Here is a 20,022-nt window from a genome sequence, read left to right as displayed (position 1 = left end):
CTTTGCTTGATGATGATAACATAACAAAAGGATATACCTAATATTATTATCAAACTGGGTGTCTGTGGTGCCCTGAAAAATATGCTTACCTTGAGCTATAATAGATTCATGAACTTTATTGGTAAGTCAACATTTAAGTCTCCACTCACAATATGGTTATTACCTTTTCAAATGGATCCCATCAAATCCTTATTGAGCCCATTTAATTATAATTGGGTCCATCAGGTTTCCATGGGGTTTCTGGTATTAGTGACAGCAAGAATACTACTGCAAACAATCAAAACCCCTTTAGAAAGGAACACAGCGCCAGTGTGAAAAGAGCCTAAAGTAAATTTTTATATTTAATTAAAATGACTATTTCTTAAGTAGTAATGGGAACTTGTGTTGCTAAATGTACAAAAGGCCGTTTTTAAAAAGCGACCATATCCATTTATTTACATGATGCCACTCATTGCTTGTTGGAAGTCCCCATACATATACAATACATATACAGTTTATTCTATGTGGTGAAATATATGTTGATCATTGCTTATTTATGTTTACTTGGTAAAGCAAATACTAGGAATATGGGAGCAGTATATACTTGTTTATCTTAGGGAAGCTTTGATTTTTTGTGGTTTACACATGTCCGTTCCATTCATAAAAAGGACCCCTGTTGATTACAAGGAAATATACATTGTAGTAATGTTTTCAGCCATTAGCAGTATATTATAGTCAATACATCAAACTCGGGTGGTTAATAAACCTGAATTACCAACAATGTGAATAAAAGTTCCATAAGAAGTAAAGTTTAGAAGTACTAAACATGGAACTAATCTCAGTCCAGTCAATTTCCCACCACAAAACCTTGGGAGACCATCATACAGACATTTCAGAGTTTATTAGGAAAATAATGCACCCACCACTTGCATAGAGTAGTCGAATGATCTGCTATTTCTCTTTATAAATAAATACCCTATCAGATAGATATTTCAGATTCCAGTAAAAGTAGTATTGGTTTACAGTGTATAGATGACTGGGAAGTTTAGGACAACACTCTGGGAAGTTTCTGAGGTGTCGAGAGGAAACCGGCAAGGAGAAATCCTGATAGCTGCACTGAGGTAAGAGTTTTTGAGAATTGAGAGATCAATCCTAACCCAAACGAAAAAACAAATTTTTTTGCTTTTGCCCTGAGATTCACTTAGTCATGATACCTAATGTATCAGTCTTCTTAGTGCTCACTGATGGCTAGAAAAAGAATGACCTCATCAACAGGTTCTTGATCATAAGTTCCATAACCCTAGTAAATTTTAAAAATGCAGAAATTCGAAGAACCTAAGAAGCAACACCACAATCAGGAGGGAAGAATTATAACATTTGGTAATAGGTAAGAAATGAGAATGTTCTTAAAATACTAACATGGTTGAAGTTATTACAGACCACATGATAAGGAGATTCATAGAAAGTTCAGAGATTGCCTTCAGAGCATAGCGGAGTAAATTTAATTGGGGGAGCTTTTACACTAAGGTAAGAAATATAGATTCATATTTGGAGGCCAAGACTCATTTATTTTAATAATGACAAGACATTTAAACCGGATCCTTAGCACGAAGAATACTGTAGATGCCAGGAGTTCAAAGAAAAATGAATGGAAAGAAACCTCACAAATCTGGCATGTAGACAAATTGCGGACAGTCAGTCTTCTCCGACTTTATGTCAGTAATTAATCTAGAATAACAGTAAGTTGCTGATGTGTCCATAAAGTTGAATGTCAACTCTTTCGTGGTTGGATGAAGTTACGGACGTCTTTTGTAATTTTCTCAATACGAATGAAGAAAGGACTTTTGAGGAACCTTGAAAACCCACAGACACTGACATCTCATACTTCTCTGGAACAATTTGGAAAGTATGACACATGCAGACTACATGTATTAACAACTTCATAATGTCTGTGATTTTTCTTTTATCTTGTTTCCTAAAGTAAAAGCCCTCAAGGCAAGTTCAAACTTCTGTATGACACCGTCTAAGACGTAGACTCAAAGACTAATTAGATGAATCACAAAGGTATACAGAATGTAAGTTTACTTAAAGGTGCTAACATTCATCATTGTATTACTCAAATGAAGTTTCAGTCAGCACTTAAGATACAGCTCAATTTCGGATAGTAACCATCAAAATCAATTGGCCTAGACAGGTAATTATAAATTCCCGGGCCACAATGCAAAATCGGTACCAGGGCCCAATCAGCTCCTCTGTCCACCGCCGTAAAAGCATCTACAATTGGCACATGAGCTTCAGAACTGGATCATGGTTCAATAGAAGAAGGTGGCCTGGGGGAGATATGGCACCAGGATGTACTATGGGAAAAAGGCAAGCTGGCGGATGCAGTGTGAAGCTCTGGGCAATGTTCTGCTGGGAAAACTTGGGTCCTGACATTCATGTGGATATTATTTGACACGTACTATCTACCTAATTGATGTTGCATTCTGAGTGATAGCTGTACATGTACTTATGATTCCATCTGCTTCATCCTCTGGCCAATTTTGGCATACAATTGTCATGTCTATGGGTGGTATCAAGCTGCACAATACACCACAGGCCAATTTCTTTTTTGGGGAAAATAAGAATAACTCTAGCCATTGAGAAATTTTTTAAAACAATTTTCCAGTAGTCAGACATGTCCACAACCATACACATAGGACTTTTATAATCAGGATGGGAGCATTATAGGTTTCTTATCTACTGTCAGTGCAAAGCTGTCTGTGTCAACTCTTTATCCGAATTATCTAAAGCTATCTCCCTTGACCTCCCTGTATTAGGCAATAGGGGGAGAGATACCTTTAGCAGTGGGTCATCTCCCAGCAGAACACACAGTGGCGGATCCCCATAGGTCCGCTATGGGCGGCCACCCAGGGCCCGAGGCTCCGGAGGGGGGGGGGGGTCCCTTGGCCGCCCAAAGACCACATCACAGTTTTGTTCCATTTTTCCACGAATCAGGGCAAAAACAACATCGAAATCAATTGTATCCGCCTCCATTGACATCGCTGGCCAGGCGTTGGAACATCAGTTCCCTTCCCAGACATTCAGCCTTTTTTTATACAGGCGGTGCGATGACGTCACTGCGCTGCCTGCGTTGTTCTGCTGGATGCGACCTGGTCAGAAGACACCAGGCCTGCATCGTCAGAGCAGAGGACAGCGCTGAAACGGGGACAGGAAAGTGTGGCACTAACTACAGGTGGTGGTGATTTCTAGCGGGGGGCTGTGTGGCGATTTCTACAGGTGGGGCTGTGTGGCGATTTCTACAGGGGGGCTGTGTGTGGTACTTTCTACAGGGGGCTGTGTGGCACTATCTACAAGGGGGTGGTGCGATCTACAAGGGGGTGGTGCTATCTACAAGGGGGGTTGTGTTATCTACAGGGTGGTGGTGCTATCTCCAGGGGGGGGGGCTGTATGGCGCTATCTAGAGGGGAGATGTATGACACTATTTACAGGGGGCTGTATGGCAATATTTACAGGGGAGCTGTATGGCACTATCTCCCGGGGGGGTCCTGTGTGTGATGCTATCTACAGGGGGCTGTGTGTGATGCCATCTACAGGGGTTCTGTGTGGCGCTATCTATAGTGGGGCTGTGTGTGATGCTATCTCCAGGGGTTTGTGTGAAACTATCTACAGTGGTGTGTGTGGCACTTTTTATAGGGGGGCTGTGTGTGGCGCTATCTAAAGGGGCTGTGTGTGCCACTTTCTATAGGGGGCTGTGGATGTGGCGCTATCTACAGGGGCTGTGTGTGGCGCTATCTACAGGGGGCTGTGTGTGGTGCTATCTACAGGGGCACTGTGTATGTGGTGTTTTACTTTACAGTGTTTGACACAATTATATTCAGGGGCGCAGTGTATGATGCTATTATATTTAGGAGAGCAGTGTGTGGAACCATAAGAATGTTATCTTCGTTTATAGGTGTGGAAATGTTGGAAAAGTGAGGAGCCGAAGACATCTGAGTGGCAAATTCTGCAGAAATGGGTCATGGCCGGGAGGTATGTACCGTCAGGGCCGCACCGTCCATGAGGCGAGATGAGTTTCTCACCTCAGGCAGTGGCCTGCTGCCTCTCTGAGGGGGCGCCGGTGCCACTGAAAGGGTTGTACAGGTTCAGAAGATGACTGCTGTCTGTAAAAAAACTGTGCCAAACCTGTCAACATGCTGCATGTGGCAATGCAGCTCAGCCCCATTCACTTGAATGGAGCTAAAGTGCAATACCAGACACTACCCATGGAAGCTACGGCACTGTTTTTGGAATGAATTTTTATATATATGAATCCTGTTGACTTAGTTACAGGAGAAATGTAGTTTGCATCTACCTTTCTCTTACTTTCTGTTGATCATTATCAGCTAACCACCAGCGAAAGGCAGAAGGAACATAACATTTCCCTAATATCTAAATTAAATTATATATTTAGGCTCTGTTCACATCTGCTTCTTGGCTTCCATTGATAACGGAAACCATGATGCAGTGCCAAATCCGTCTCACAACGGATACCAGCGGTGCTCAATGGTCCAGATTGACTAATAATAGGGTCTATCGGATTCCAACGAGGTGTTCATCATTTGGTTAAGAAAATAGATCTGCATAAAAGTGGATGGAATCTGTGATGGAGGCTCTAAATAGAGTCCCCGACGCAGATATAAACATTGGCTAATAGAAATATATAAAATTAGAAATGGCCTATGTTCTTGGCCATCTGAATTTAGAAAATGATGCAGGAAAAAAATTCTTACAAAATGAATTCCAAAAAATATACAAAAAAACCAACCTGTTGCAACTTAAATCATCATGATAAGTGTTTGGTGGTAAATATTTTTCAAGTTTCTTCAAAAATATACATACTATATGAACAAACTCCAAATAGCTTTTACTGGTATAATGAACATCCTGCTATTAGGACAGATATTGAAATAATTAAAGTGTAGCTAAACATTTGACAAACTTCTTTCATGTCATAGTGACATGTCAGAAGTTTGTATTGGTGGGGGTCCGAGCACTGAGACCCCCACCAATCGCTAGAACGAAGCAGCTGAAACGCTTGTGTGAGCGCTCAGCCGCTTTGTGTCTGTTCGGCTTTTTCCGGAAATAGACGTATCGATGTACGGAATCAATAGAAAGTCTATGAGTCCGTACTCCGATACATCGGCTTTCCGGAAAAAGCCGAACAGGCACGATGCGGCTGAGCTCTCACACGAGCGCTTCAGCTGCTTCGTTCTAGCGATTGGTGGGGGTCTCAGTGCTCGGACCCCCACCAATCCAAACTTCTGACATGTCACTATGACATGTCAGAAGTTTGTCAAACGTTTAGCTACACTTTCATAAAAACCTTAGTCTGGCAACGAAGCAAAAAAAAAAAAACACACAAACAAAATGTAAAAGTAGAATTGGCATTGAATTATTTGTAGAAGTAGAAGAATGAAGTTCTCCATTCAGTTCAGAACATTTTAGATCATCATGGGCATCACGAGTGTCGGTCAACATTCTGATTAAAAATAAGCCTTAATAAATCACGCAATCTGAAAGCTGGAACATTTAACCACGCCTATAGGACATTAAATAATGTAAAATACTATTGCCCCACTAGAAAACAATGCAACAATACCTATTTTCCCAGGCTCTTTTGACCTTAATCTAACCTATGATTAATTTTGGCAGATCTGTCAGTCTGGTTTGTATCATGGTCTCCAGACTGTCCATCGATGGCAAAATGTCAGGGAAGCTGAGCTTGCCATGTACAGTATATTTTTGGGAAGGTCAGGGGAATTGAGCTGAAAGCTATCTTATGTGTATGTCCAGCTTAAACATCTCTCCAGGCAGATCAACTTCAATTAGGAAAATCTATTGGCTAAAAGCAATGGAGTCCATTAGCTTTGAACTTCAAGATACAGAGCACATGGTTTATCTGATTTAGCTTTACTGGCCCATCTTTATCCATTTAAAATGCTGCACTCTACAAGACAAATTTCAAGATATCTACATATATTGCAATCTCCCTAATGCATTATGTATCTGAATTGCTACGTCGATGACCACATTACGTGCAGAAGTCTTAGCAATCCAATCATGTCTATGATAAAAATGGAATACATATATTCAAAGGGGTTGTATGAGAAAAGAAAAGGGGTCTGCTTTTTTTTTTTTTTTCCCACTACACACACAGCGCCTTTCTTGTCTATGGGCTTTATCTGGTATTGAAGCTCTGCCCCACTGGTTTGAATAGGACTGAGCGTCAATACCAGACTTCAGACATATCTGAGTGATTAGATATTACGGTATATATTTTTTATTATTAAAATGCTCTCCAGGAACAACACAGGAAACTGCTATAAAGTCCCAAGTTAATCTAACTAAGAATAAAAGGAAAAGCAATATTTATACAACGCATGCAACATATGTAATTATGTACAAGTGTAGACTTTTCTCCATTGTCTGGTGTAAATTACAAAACGGTTTCCTTGTAACCAGATGTTAAGCAATACATAATGTTAAGTATTGCTTGCACCCAGACTGTTTCCATGTACGTACAACATAATTTACTGCTGTGTTAACTGACTATGTAAACATTTCCATACATTCATGAAATGTTTAAAAACACTTACTAACTATGTAACTATGTAACTTCAGGCAAAGCAATGTTCCCTATGAATAATTAGGCTATGTTCACACGGAGTATTTTGGGGGAGGAATATCTGCCTCAAAATTCCGTTTGGAACTTTGAGGCAGATATTCCTCTCCCTGCACGCCGATTTTCGCGGCAATTATCGCGCCGTTTTTCGCCCGCGGCCATTGAGCGCCGCGGGCATAAAACAGCGAGATATACGCTTTCTCCTGCCTCCCATTGAAGTCAATGGGAGGTCCGAGGCGGAAGCGCCCGAAGATAGGGCATGTCGCTTCTTTTTCCCGCGAGGCAGTTTTACTGCTCGCGGGAAAAAGACGCCGACGCCTCCCATTGAAATCAATGGGAGGCGTTCTCGGGCCGTTTCTGCCGAGTTTTGCGACGCGGTTTCCGCGTCAAAAAACTCGGCAAAATACCCCGTGTGAACATAGCCTAATGCTTCAGTAAAGTATAGCCATGGAAGGGCAGCCACAAATAACGGAACAAGAGAAGGACGTTGATATTCTGGTTACAGGTAAGCAACACAGCAGTTCTCAATGTCAAGCAGCAGCTGCAAAAGCAAATAAAATTTTAGGACTTATAAAAAGGGAAAAAAAATAGTGACCCCGATGTCATTTTGCCCTGCGCAAGACCTCATCTCGAATATGGCATTCAGTTTTGGGCTCCGCATTGTAAAATGGGCATAGGAGAGCTGGAGAGGGTTCAAAGGCGGATGACCAGATCATTAAATGAGGGAAGGTCTCCCTTACAATGAGGGGATAGAAAAAATGGGCTTGTTCAGCTTGGAAAAAAAGCCATCTTAGAGGTGATTCTGTTAACATGTATAAATATATGTGTGGTTAATACAAAGAACTGTCATATGATTTAATTATTTAAAGAACTGTACAAAGGTCCAGGGGACATTCATTACGTGTGGAGGAAAGCATCCCTATTTTTTACATTTCTTCCACGACTTTGAAACACCTTGATAAGCCTGAGGCTGATCTAAAATGAAGTAAGGTGTACAACTCAGATTGCCTCTGTACTTTTACAGAACATTATGTGCTCCAGCACAAATGGGGCAAATGGCCCCTGTAAAAAAACATACACATACAAATTGGTTCTTTTGTGCATTGTATAACACATACAGAACAGATAAAAGCCTTACTACGATACATATAAAAAATGTACTGGCTAAAACGAATTTAGTTTCTTAAACACTCTCTGTGCCGGTTGGCTGTAGAGATGCAGCTGGTACTGAGTCTTACGGGCTATGCTCCATGTCTATATTGATGGGTTTCTCATCCTTTTGCAGGAGACTTCGGCTTGGCCAAAATTCCTAGTCGTGTTCCAAGGCTCTACTATGGGTCGGACATTGACTTACAAATAAGCTACCACCAATAGGTGGCACTAGAAAATAGGTTATCCTTCTCACAAGGGAGAACTAATTTGCATACTTCTTCCCATGGAGCATAGTCTGTAAAAACATACCAGTTGTGTCTCTTAATGAGAACCAGCAACCCGAGAACTACATCTGATACTTCTTACCCAGCTAGCCATCATCCTGCTTTGTACTGGTGAGGAGCAAAAACCCTAAAAAAACAGCCGTCTACAGATCTGTTTCTCTTCCTTTTGGAAGAGACTCTGGCTAGCCTAATATCCCTAGTCGTGTTTCTAGGTTCTTCTATGGGTCGGACATTAACTTTCAGGGAAGCTACCTCCAATAGCTGTCACTAAAGAACTGGTTTGCATACGAATAAATAGTAATTCTGAGTTTAAGATTCACTGCGAAAAGACTCTTAACAAAGTGGTATTTCCCCAGCTACTGTATATAGTAACCATCAGGAGATTGAATGCATTACAGAGTAAAATTGTGGTTTCTTTGTCAAATGGAATGAAATGTATTACGATACTCTGGAATCCAGAGTGGAAAATAAATTCTGGCGTCGGCTCCTGAACCAGTGGTTATATAATAAATCAGAGATGTTCATATTTTACAGCATAAAAATTATATTTCCTGACAAGTGAGACAGTTATACAAAGCAGCAAAATTTAAGGCCTCATTGCTAAGTGTGTTTAATTATCATGCCTTAAGCAACAACTTTTTCAATTTCATTTTCTTTAGATTCATTTAGGGTTGACTAAAATGGCAAGCCCACTGATGAAATCTCGAATTTGAACTGGCTTAACCAGTTCAGGACCGGGCTATTTTGCGCCTTCAGGACCAGACACCGTTTAGCCCTTTTTAGCACGTGTTAGTTAAATGGCTATAACTTTTGTATTTGTTGGGCTAACGACGTGATTTTTGTGACGTTTTTTCCATAGACAATGCAGGTTTCTTTTTTTATCGTTTTTATACACACCTTTTTTGCTATTTTAGAATTTTTATTCATAAAGTTTGAAAATAATAGTAAAAAAATAAGCTTTTTTACGTTTCAGCTATTTTTTTTGTTGGTAATAACATAGTTTACCCTAAAATAGACCTTTTATTTGTGATCGTCATTGTCTACCGTAAATTTTAATATATTACATGTCTATATTAGGGTAATTGGGTCAGCGCTAGCGTTACAAAAATGATTGGCGGGGGGAACGTTTTTTTTTGGGGGTGGATATTTTATGTGTATTTATTATTACATTTTTTTTGCACTTGACTTTACTATTTTTTTATTACTATGGTCTGTCCCTCAAAGGTCAAAAAAGACCTTTGGGGAACTTTATATATTTTTTTTCTTTCTTTTACACCATGTTTTTCCACTGTAACTGGAGCTGGAGCTGCACAGCAGCCCCAGTTACAGGGGAAATCAGCCCTCTCATAGTGACGATTGTCACTAATAGGGCTGTGCTGGGTCTTGTAAGACCCAGCAGCAGTCTGTCACTAACGGCACCCGACGATCATGTGACCAGTCACATGATCACCGGGAGGAATAGAGACAGCGGCGCGGCCGCTTCCTCTATTCATATACACAGCGTTCATTGAGCGCTGTGTACAAGTCATCAGAGAAGACAGAAGCAGCGAAAGCTGCTTCTATCTTCTCCTCAGGGTCCCCGGCAGTCACTGACAGCCGGAGACCAGACAGTCAGCTGCCCAATCGCGCGGGCAGCAAGTTAAAACCCGAACCGTAAAAAGTCTATGGCTCGGGTTTTAAGGATCCTGACCGCTGGCCATAAAAATACAGCCAGCGGTCAGGAACCAGTTAAAGGTCTTACAAAAGGTCTACAAAATGATAAAAACATGGTTACTTTCTTCCAGTAACAGCGCCACACCTGTCCATGGGCTGTGTCTGGTATTGCAGCTCAGCTCCATTGAAGTGAAAAGTGATAAGCACTATAATTGTATCATTAACTTTAACTTTATTTTTCCAAGAAAAATACACGTGGGGCAATGAAAATGCACAATTTGTTCCACGATACAAATGTTTTTGGATTGTGAGAAATGTCATTTTGTGGATGCCCATTTTCCGATAAGCATTCTAATTTCATATAAACACTTATGTTGTGGCCAAATCTTTACATCTGTGGCCAGCTTTAGAGTTTGGTCATAAATTGTCCCCACTTCTTTTAGTCTCCGTTCACAGCTTGTGGTGAAAGTTCGGTATATACCGTGGGAAATGCTCCCAATGTAAACACTGAATGCATCCATAGACTTCTATAGGACTGACATATGCATGTCCTTTTGGAATACGTTTAGGCAGTATGTACCGTCAGGGCCGCACCATCCATGAGACGTGATGAGTTTCTTGCCTGCAGCGGCTTGCTGCCTCTATTTACAAGGGGATCTATGGGGGCAACTATCTATAGGGGGCTCTATGTAGGGCACTATCTACAGGGGCTCTATGGGGTCACTATCTACATTTGGCTCTACGGGGGGCAGTATCTACAGGAGGCTCTATAGGGGTCACTATATATGTGGGGTACTGTCTACAGGGGGCTTTATGTGGGGCGCTGTCTACAGGGGGTTCTATGTGGGGCACTGTCTCCAGGGGTCTCTATGTGGGGCACTATCTACAGGGGGCCCTATGGGGGCACTATCTACAGGGCGCACAGTGTGTGTTTGTGTGACACAGTGTATGGTGCTATTATAATCAGGGACACAGTGGATGGCACTATTAGAATTAGAGGTGCAGTGTATGGAGCTATTATATTTAGGGGCAGTTTGCTGCTCAGATATCTTCAGCTTCTCAGTTTTCAACATTTCTGAACCTATAAACGAAGATAAAATTCTCACGGTGCCACACACTAAGGGCTGTCTGATGAGCCTAATTAGGCTTCACCTGAGACGGCTCTTTAATTCAGGTGTGTGCTGTTCACACAGGGCTCTCAGTCTGGGGAAGACAGGCATGCTAGCCTGTGAGAGTCACCACCATGTATGGTAAAGCTGTGTATGTTTTGAGGTACTGGGCACAAGGCTCTTGGTCTCTTAGTGAGGGACACTGAATGTGTTAGTTAGAGGTTGGACAGCCTAGGGTTTACTTTGTACGGTTTTTGTTTGCTGTGTTGAAGACAATAAAGCTAGCTGCGGCTGGTTTAAACCCTTATTCAACGTGTTGGAGTAAACTTTCTATGTCCGCCAACCATCTTACCCTGGAGATGGTGATCCTGTGAGCTAAGTTGTTCCCCAAGTTGTCACAATATGTACTGAGCTTTGTTCTGGTGCTGTATATATGTACTGAGCTTTGTTCTGGTGTTGTATACATGTACTGAGCTTTGTTCTGGTGCTGTATATATGTACTGAGCTTGGTTCTGGTGCTGTATGTATTTCAGTACATAGGGATCCTGCAACAACGTATACTGTGCAGTAAACTTTTTTTTCAATGGGCAATGTATGGAACTGTATTTCATACAAATGCATACGTCAAGGCTATATGTTCGGCACCTGCATCGGGTAATTTTCCTGGCGTAAACGCTGGATGTACACCTTAAGCAAGGTGTAAACAGAGCCTTATGGCCAGGCAGTATCTACCCTCTATTTATTGATTGGTAATCTATAAACTAATGATATGAAATTAGTGTAACATTACAAAACTGAAAAGTTTGACTTAATGAGTGAGTACTTTGTAAAATTATAATGTGTAAAGGATCCATAACAAAGGCCAAAAAAAAAAAAAACTAAATTAAGAGAATTGGGAAAATTGAATGTGAGACTGAATTCCTAGTTGTCATTCATTTTACAACTTTTTTAGAATTGTAAAACACACAGTTACATGGATAATTTCATACGTACTTTCCTTGTAAGAAACTCAATACAAATGTGACCTTTGGTTGCAACCTAATAAAAGACCCATGTGGGACAGTAGTAAATGAAAGCAGCATACCGCATGACCCAAGACCTCTAGATGTAGTCTAAGCTACTGAATGTGTCACCCACTGTTATACTCATATTAGTATTGCAAAACACTACATGTCTAAGTTTGACGATTCTCGGTTGCATCTTGTCACTAAGAAAATCATGCAACGTCTGCTATACAATGGTCTGCCCTTGCTTACGAAACCAAACCAGTCTCAGCATGCCTATCTCCAAGAAATATATAAATGTATTGTATAAGAACAGCTTTGGGTTAAAACATAAACTGCTGTGAAGAAGAACTAATCACAAAATTGTGGTCTGGAATTATGGTCCAAACAAGAATTAAGGGGTTTTCCTGGGTATTAAAAAAACAACAAAAAACAAACAAACATTAAACTCTGCTCAAAATGCTAAAATAATAAAATTCTCAATATACCTACCCTTAGAATACCTCACACTCCCTCACTGCCACAGGTTAGATCCCTGAGTGTGCCCATTAGGACGACATGTGACATGAGGGGGCCAGCCAATCATAAATCATTGCAATTATCTGTCAATCATACTGACATCCCTATAGTGAGATATGAATGGCCTGCCTAACTACGTAACATGCGTCCCTATAGGGAATCGAAGTATCCGAACATATTGAGACGTACATTATTTTAGCATTTTAGCCGTAGAGACATATCAGAATTTGGATTGGTGCGGGTCTGGGTGCAGATGTGCTCAGCTGAGCCAGCTGTGATCCTAACTAATGGAATTTACTTGCTTTTTGACTTTTTTTTTAGTATATTGTGTAGACATGTCTTTCACAAGGTAACATAATCGACTGAAGTAAACTGATATCTAAATCATCATGAAAAGTTTAGAGAAGCTGCCATCCTCAGAAAAAAAATATTTTTTATTTATTTTCACATACCTTGAAGAAAGAGTTCCTCTTGCATTTCTGCTCTTGCCTTTTTTGAAAAACACCTCTTCTTCAGCCATTTGGCATCAAATTCACTTTGATGATCATCCGGCCAAGTAATAGACACCTGTGAAAAAACAAGAAAAGAAAAACACAATGATGAAACGTACACACATGTTCCCATGATGCCCCTTGACAACGATAATAATACCTCTAAAATCATAAACATTAGGAAATAATTATCATATTTTACTAAGATTGCATTCCAAGACATGGAAATCAGTTTTAAGCCTCATGCCTCAAGCTTCAGCAGCATGTCTTTCTGCCCGGCCGGGAGCATCGGGTATCCAGGGCAACTGGCACCACTAGGTGACGTCGGTCCTGCCCCCTTTTTAAAGGGGACTCTAGCTTTCACTCTTCGGCTTTTAAGGTACATCCTTTGTTTTGCTATTGTTCCTATCGCTATATGACTATTTCTGACTGATCCAGACCTCGGCCTTGTTTCTTGATTTTGATTACGCTCCTGTCTCACCCTTTTGGATTTGTTGCTTTCTGTAGTTATTCTCCGGGTATCGATTCTTGCTCTTATTCCTGACTGCTCTTCTGTCTCATCCTCTGGCTTGCTAGTTTCTGACTACTAAATGTTTACCCCTTGCTACGTTGCTGACTCTGCTACAGCACAACCACTGCCAATCGGTGACTTTTCTGGACCACAGCCTGGGAATCCGACCAGACAAGTCCATACCACCTTGAAGGGTTAAGGGTACAGAACTAGGAGATTCTGCAACCCGGTCTAGCCGGCGCCAAACCGATTGTGACTGAGAGCGTCCACTCCTATGGGAGGAATTGTAACACCCACAATGTGTACAACTTTATTTCAAAGCCTTCCAGAAAATGTTGCAGTCTAATAAATACGTGTTTTTTTGTATTCTAGTTTTAATGTCCCTTTAAATAATGTATAAATACAAATTTTATACCTACAATATGTACATGAAGCAACTTTTTAAGTAGTATCCACTATGTCCCCAGTGTAAGTGAGAAAACTGTGCTGTAAATCTCAGACCGGATACATCCTTGTGTGATCTTCTGCCCTCCTAATTCATAACAGGTGCCAATGATCTGTGTTCTCTTCTGTCAGGTACAAGCTTGGTCTAGGCAGCTGTCACCAGACTCTGCGTTCACAAAACAGTTGAAGTACATTTCCACAAATCTCTTTAATGTTCTGGTTCTCAAAGAAATGATTTATTGTTTTTTCATTATGGCCTTTAAAAATGATTAATGATAAAAGTAATTAACTCCACCATGAAATATCTTAACCATAGTTTTCGACTAATGCAGTTTGCAATAAATAAACAAAAACGTTTATGCATTTTATTTAAAGATACTCTGTCACCACATTATAAATGCCCTATCTCCTACATAAGGAGATCGGCGCTGTAATGTAGATGACAGCAGTGCTTTTTATTTAAAAAAACTATCTATTTTCACCACTTTATTAGCGATTTTAGATTTATGCTAATGAGTTGCTTAATGCCCAAGTGGGCGTGTTTTTACTTTAGACCAAGTGGGCGTTGTACAGAGGAGTGTATGACGCTGACCAATCAGCGTCATACACTTCTCTCCATTCATTTAGTCAGCGCATAGGGATCCTTTTAGATCGCTATGTGCTTTCTTATACTAACACATTAACAATACTGAAGTGTTTAGACAGTGAATAGACATTCCACGGGATGTCTATTCACAATCTCTGCACTTCGTTACTGTTTCTATGGTACTTACAGCAGAGCAAGCATAATCTCGTGAGATTACGCTGTAGATGACAGGTTACAACGAGATTACGCTTTGCTCTGCTGTATCTCAAAAAGTAAAAATAATTTTTTATATAAAGTTTATTGAAAGTTGCACCACTCTCACTGATAGACATTTTTATTTAAAAATATGGTTTCAAAGATTTACATAGCCTTTAAATGTGAAGGACTGCTCTAACTGACCAATTGGCTGTAGGCCCCCTCTGGCCATGGGCCGTCGAGCCTTCCCCTAAAGATATAATGGTTAGTCTGTCACTGGTATAAAAGAATAGGGTCTGATCGTGAGTGCCACAGCTAGAACAATTGAAAAGGGAAATTCAATCTCAATGATTTTTAGTTTAGTAGAGAGAGTAGCAGCAATATACTATCTACTTAACCACTTAAAATATTTATTGAGCCATTTTTATTCCAAATGGATCGGTTCTCTTATTCCACAGTACAAGGAGCTGATAGAACGGTGGCATGTGGTTTCCAAAGTATATTCAAGTTAATCGTTAATTTCCTTCACCTATAATGGTTACATGGAAACACTTTGGTTAATTACGTAAAAACCCACATGGACTATTAGAGAAAGAAAAAACAACAGCTATTATTGCATCAAAGCCGGCGACTGCTTTAATTCTGATTCTCGTTAAAGGGACACGGCTGTTTCTTTCATGTGTCCATCTTCCTTGGTTGGAAATTAAATGTTTGTATGAAGGAGATGAGTCTCATTAGACATCTACTAACCAGAAAACCCCTCTATGCTCATTATTTTAATGCTTTGTTATATGGTATTGATTTTATGCAAATAATACCTACCGGATACAGCCGCACGCATATTGACCCCGCTGTGTAGAGCACTGCAATCTTCTTCTTTCTGCTGATAACGGGTGGCCAAGGAGTCTGATCTCCTACCATCACACATGGAGGGATGTTTTTAAAGAAAGGCCATCAATGTAAAATCCTAAGAAACCACCTTAAAGAGTATCCGAACCCTACGATAGAACTAATCAAAACAATCACTTTTTGTATTCAAATGTTTCTGAGCCTTATATTTAGCATTTTGGCCACATTTATATTCTACTTAATTATGGCTGTGGAAGGAACTGGGGACAATTTATTACAATCCTTTTGTGTGTGGGTGAACATTTTCATTGTATATGTTGACTTGAAATGTATTTTCCCACCAACATTAAATAAAATGTGTCTAGTTAGGTTAATAGTCAGACACTACCAAACACCTGGCAGGCAAATTCACAATCCAAAAATCTCCACAGGGCATGCAAACTTTTATGGAAAAAACTTCCTTGACATATCTAGGATTTGCAAACATTTTGAATAGGTCCTTTTTTGGGACCATCAAATAAGTGGGCAAAGTGTTGAATTAAAAAATATGCTCCACTGGATGGGTCTTCTATCTAAACTAGAGCATCTTGGTTCTCCTGGCCTACAGTAGTTTGGATAATATAGTTGATAATATTCTTGTTTGTGAAATTGCCCTAATTTTATGCCCGACGGAACCCGTTAGCAAAGCTATTACCATTTACAGCATTCTATAGACGGCTTATGGAACGTAAAACAGTCTAAATCATGTAGCCGGGCTACGGAAAAGGGACTGGGAATCATTTCATTACAACGCAAGAGGGAATTACTCATATTTTAGACTAGAGGTGCACTTTAATGCTACAAAGGATGAAATGTTCAGGTAAAATATTCTAAAATGAAAAGATTTACCAGGTTGTAGAATGCAGGGGATCCTGGATAAGTACAGGATGAATTATATTGCAGTACTGGGATGATGGGATTAAATCCCATTATAACCATATAAACACATGAAAAAGTACCTTATTTGTGTCCGTCAGATTAGCGTTTCTTAGACCGGTGTTCACATCCAAGTTCTCAATGGGAAGTTTTCTCGCCTTCGCAGAGTGAAGGAAGCACTCAGGACACTGGCAGTTATCTCTAAGCCACACATATGGGTACAGACTTTGTCCTCCATCCTCCCAGTGCACACAGACAAAGCGCTGAGCATCCAAAGTCTTAACAGTCCGAATCATAGTGGGACTAGTCTGTTCATATACCGGAGCACTGTGCTGCCGGCGGGAGAAATAGAGCAGAGAACTACAAGGAGAACATTTGTTCCTTTGAACTTTTAGTGATGTGTGTGCTGCACAGGATTGGACTTTGCTCCGTAATAAATGTTTCAATACCGTAGCCCACATTGTGTATCGTCCGTCACAATTCTTAAAATTCCACTGTAAGAGATCTGAAAAGGAAATAAATATTTGTATTATTCTACAAGACCTTGGAACATGAATATAAAAACGTGCCACCTTTTATTATTGACTACAGGATGATTGAATGAGGAAGTCTTCAAAATAATAATTTGGCCTAAAAATAAATTGTACAAGTACGGGTTAGAAATAACATTACAATAACCCCAACAACTTGTCTGAGTTTGGTCTGCTCATGCAATTTGGCTGGCCCGATCTAATTTAGAAGGTCTTCCCTATTGAATTTACTCATCTGCTGGTCTACTATATCTTTCAGTGGACAACATGAAAGTTCTTCAGTTCTGTTCACTGGACTTGTCTTGGCTATTAGTCTGAGAAAGGAGACTGATATACCTTGCTTCAGGTAATGTGATCAAGTGGTCCAGAATTTCTCTTCTATCAGACTACTATATGCAAGCTACATCCCTAGATTGGTTTTGCATGGGATGCAGCTCTCGGCCTAGAACCTAAACTCAACCTAAGGTCTTCTTGTCTCTTTAGGTGACCTTGATGATGTCTTTGCCAGAACTTAGGGAGCCAGTGCTGAGCTGCCTGTCTATAGGAATGAAAACAATATAAATCAATGCAGGCCTTAGCTACACACATAGATTTACTTTATATAGGACGCAACTCTGGCTCTTACAATACCTAGGAACTCCTTCTTCTCTTAAGAAACCATAATGATGGTATTGCTAGTGGATCAAGTTCCAAGACTTAGCTGTGTTTCTATTACATATAAAATTTTAGACAGGGCCATTCTAAAGGGAAGTATTTTTTACGTCTTAATCTACCACCATATTATATTTTTTAATTAAAATGTTCTTAAGGTATCAAAATGTCTTTATCAGAAGGATAGTGGGTAATAATCTGTAAAGTTAGGAACTGATCATTTTGTTTTCCAATGATGAATTAAATTTTTTAGGGTGGGTATTCAGACTACAAATTTTTCTGCAGCCGAAACCTAAAAATAACTGTCACCTCTCCTCACATATCTTTTTAAGTAAATAATAATATTCCCGTGAAATGAAAATTCTGGCACACCTTTTCTTAGAAATGTACATTGTGTTGTTCCTCTGTTATTCCTCCTAGAAATGTATGAATAAATTGACAACTGAGTGTTACCAGTTAGTGGTTTGTCCCTACACAGACTGACATTGTCCAATCAGCGCTGACAGAGTGAGAATGTCCAGTGCAGTCAAGTTTAAAATAGAATGTAGTTCCAATTTTATTTGGATGATTAAATCATGTTTTAATCATCCAAATAAAATTGGAACTACGTTCTATTTTAAACTTGACTGCCCTGGACCATCTACTTTTGTTCATTTCTTCTGTCTACAACACCGTGAGCCGTCACGGAGATCCAGGCGCAGAGCGCAGTGAAAATCTGCATCAAGGTGAGCTGGAGGATCCCTCCCACAGATTGTTTGTAGAGTGAGAATGTGTAGGGACACACCCTATCAACAAGGGTAATGGTAACACCCAGTTTTCAATTAACTCGTACATTTCTAGGAGGAATAACAGAGGATGGCACAACGCAGAGTTATAAGAAAAGATGATCCAGAATTTTTACTTCATAGGAAACATTTATTTACTATAACAGACATGTCAGGAGAGGTGACTAATCCCCTATAAGTAAATCTGCAATCATCAACAACCATGCAATTTTTTCAACCATTTCAGTTCAATACAATGGGTAAAATCTGTGGCAATTAAGAAAGAAGATTTCGGAAATGTTTCCTAAAATCCTAAATAACTTTTGTCTTCTGAAAGTGAATAACCCACACTAAAAATCGACAATCGTTTCATATTTTTTTTTTAAAATAAAATATTTGAAAAACAGAATAAAAAATAGTGTATGTCACTTATCTGATACATTTGGACTTGTATGTGTTGTTAACTTCTTAAAAAAAAATGTGCCCCAAATTAAAATGTGAACCTATCTTTACACCTTCTTGCACATCAGTTGCTTCTGTTCTTAAAGGCCCTTTTACACCGGCCGATAAGTGGCCGATGCAGCGAGTGCCAATCAACGACACATCGTTGATCGGCGCTCGTTTGCTCTTGTCACACCGATCTATGGATGGGGATGAGCGGTTGTTACCCCGATCGCTCGTCCCCATCCATTATTATCATGTAGGCAGCGCGTCTCCCTGTTTACACAGGGAAATGTGTTGCCGACAACGATAATATTTAACTTTTTTATAACGATATGACCAGCAGATTATCCAGCGTTTGCTCGTTCATCTGCTGATCGCTGCCCTGTTTACACACGGCAATTATCGGCAAGGAGCGTTCTATGAATGCTCGTCTTCCCGATAATTGCCCGGTGTAAAACCCCTTTTACTCTATTCAGAACCGTATGCAAATGTGAACACAGCCGTACACTGTACTGCAGCCCTGGTTATAGGAGCACCTTTTCTTGTATTACACAACCCTTCTCTATTTCCAGAGTTCCCCTCCCCCAACAAATGTATTTCCTTAACACTATATTGTGCATTGTAAGAGCCGTGAGCTGGAAACATAATATGAACACGATACCTTCTGCTCTACAATAGTTGTATCTGTTCAGATTTATTACCTCCTGAATATCAGCATTACAGGGTCTGGTCTATGAACTGCTCACAAGCAGCTTGGCCCCCAGCAATGCCTTCTGTTGTCTTAGCCTCTTTCTCTGTCAGTCTCTGCCTTCCTGGCATGCTTGTTCTTGCTGGCAGATTATTTTTCTGACCCCGTCATTGGATCCCAGCCACATAGATCCAGCCCTGTGCTTCTGGAAATGTGACACCTACAGGCGTACATAGTACATAAAGATATCTGACAGTACTCTCCAAGAGAAGGAGAACTGATGTGAAAAAGGCAAAACTCTAAATGACACTGTCAGTGATGAATCTCTAGATATGAGGAAACGACAACAATTAAAATAATCAATTGTGACATGGAAATGGTAATTTATTGGACCTATGACAAATACAACATTTCTGAAGTCGATTGCTTTGGATGACTGAGTAGAAGATTTGTTAAAAATTTTTGGGATTTTGTAACTTATTTGTTTCTTTCGATAAAATAGTAGAGGCCCTATAACACGGGCTGATGATCGGGGGGAACGTAACGTGTAAAAGAGCCCAGGGATCAGTTAAAAACGAGCAAACGCTCAT

The 20,022-nt window shown here is 40.1% G+C and overlaps 1 protein-coding gene across 1 annotated transcript in view; it reads right to left on the bottom strand.

Annotated features, from left to right (window-relative positions):
* Positions 1-19,606, bottom strand: part of BBOX1 (gamma-butyrobetaine hydroxylase 1) — a 65,074-nt gene extending 45,468 nt beyond the window's left edge. Inside the window, exons 1-3 of the mRNA XM_075837003.1 lie at positions 19,446-19,606; positions 16,439-16,860; positions 12,817-12,931 (exon numbers count right to left, since the gene is read on the bottom strand). Coding sequence (XP_075693118.1) covers positions 12,817-12,931; positions 16,439-16,816 — 493 coding nt within the window. The 5' untranslated portion in view covers positions 16,817-16,860; positions 19,446-19,606. The remainder of the gene's footprint in view (positions 1-12,816; positions 12,932-16,438; positions 16,861-19,445) is intronic.
* Positions 19,607-20,022: the final 416 nt, after the last annotated feature.

The sequence above is a fragment of the Rhinoderma darwinii genome, chromosome 9 (assembly GCF_050947455.1).
Source record: "Rhinoderma darwinii isolate aRhiDar2 chromosome 9, aRhiDar2.hap1, whole genome shotgun sequence".
Lineage (NCBI taxonomy): Eukaryota > Metazoa > Chordata > Amphibia > Anura > Rhinodermatidae > Rhinoderma > Rhinoderma darwinii.
Note: the sequence above shows the minus strand (reverse complement) of the source record. Positions and strands in the feature narration are given on the sequence as shown.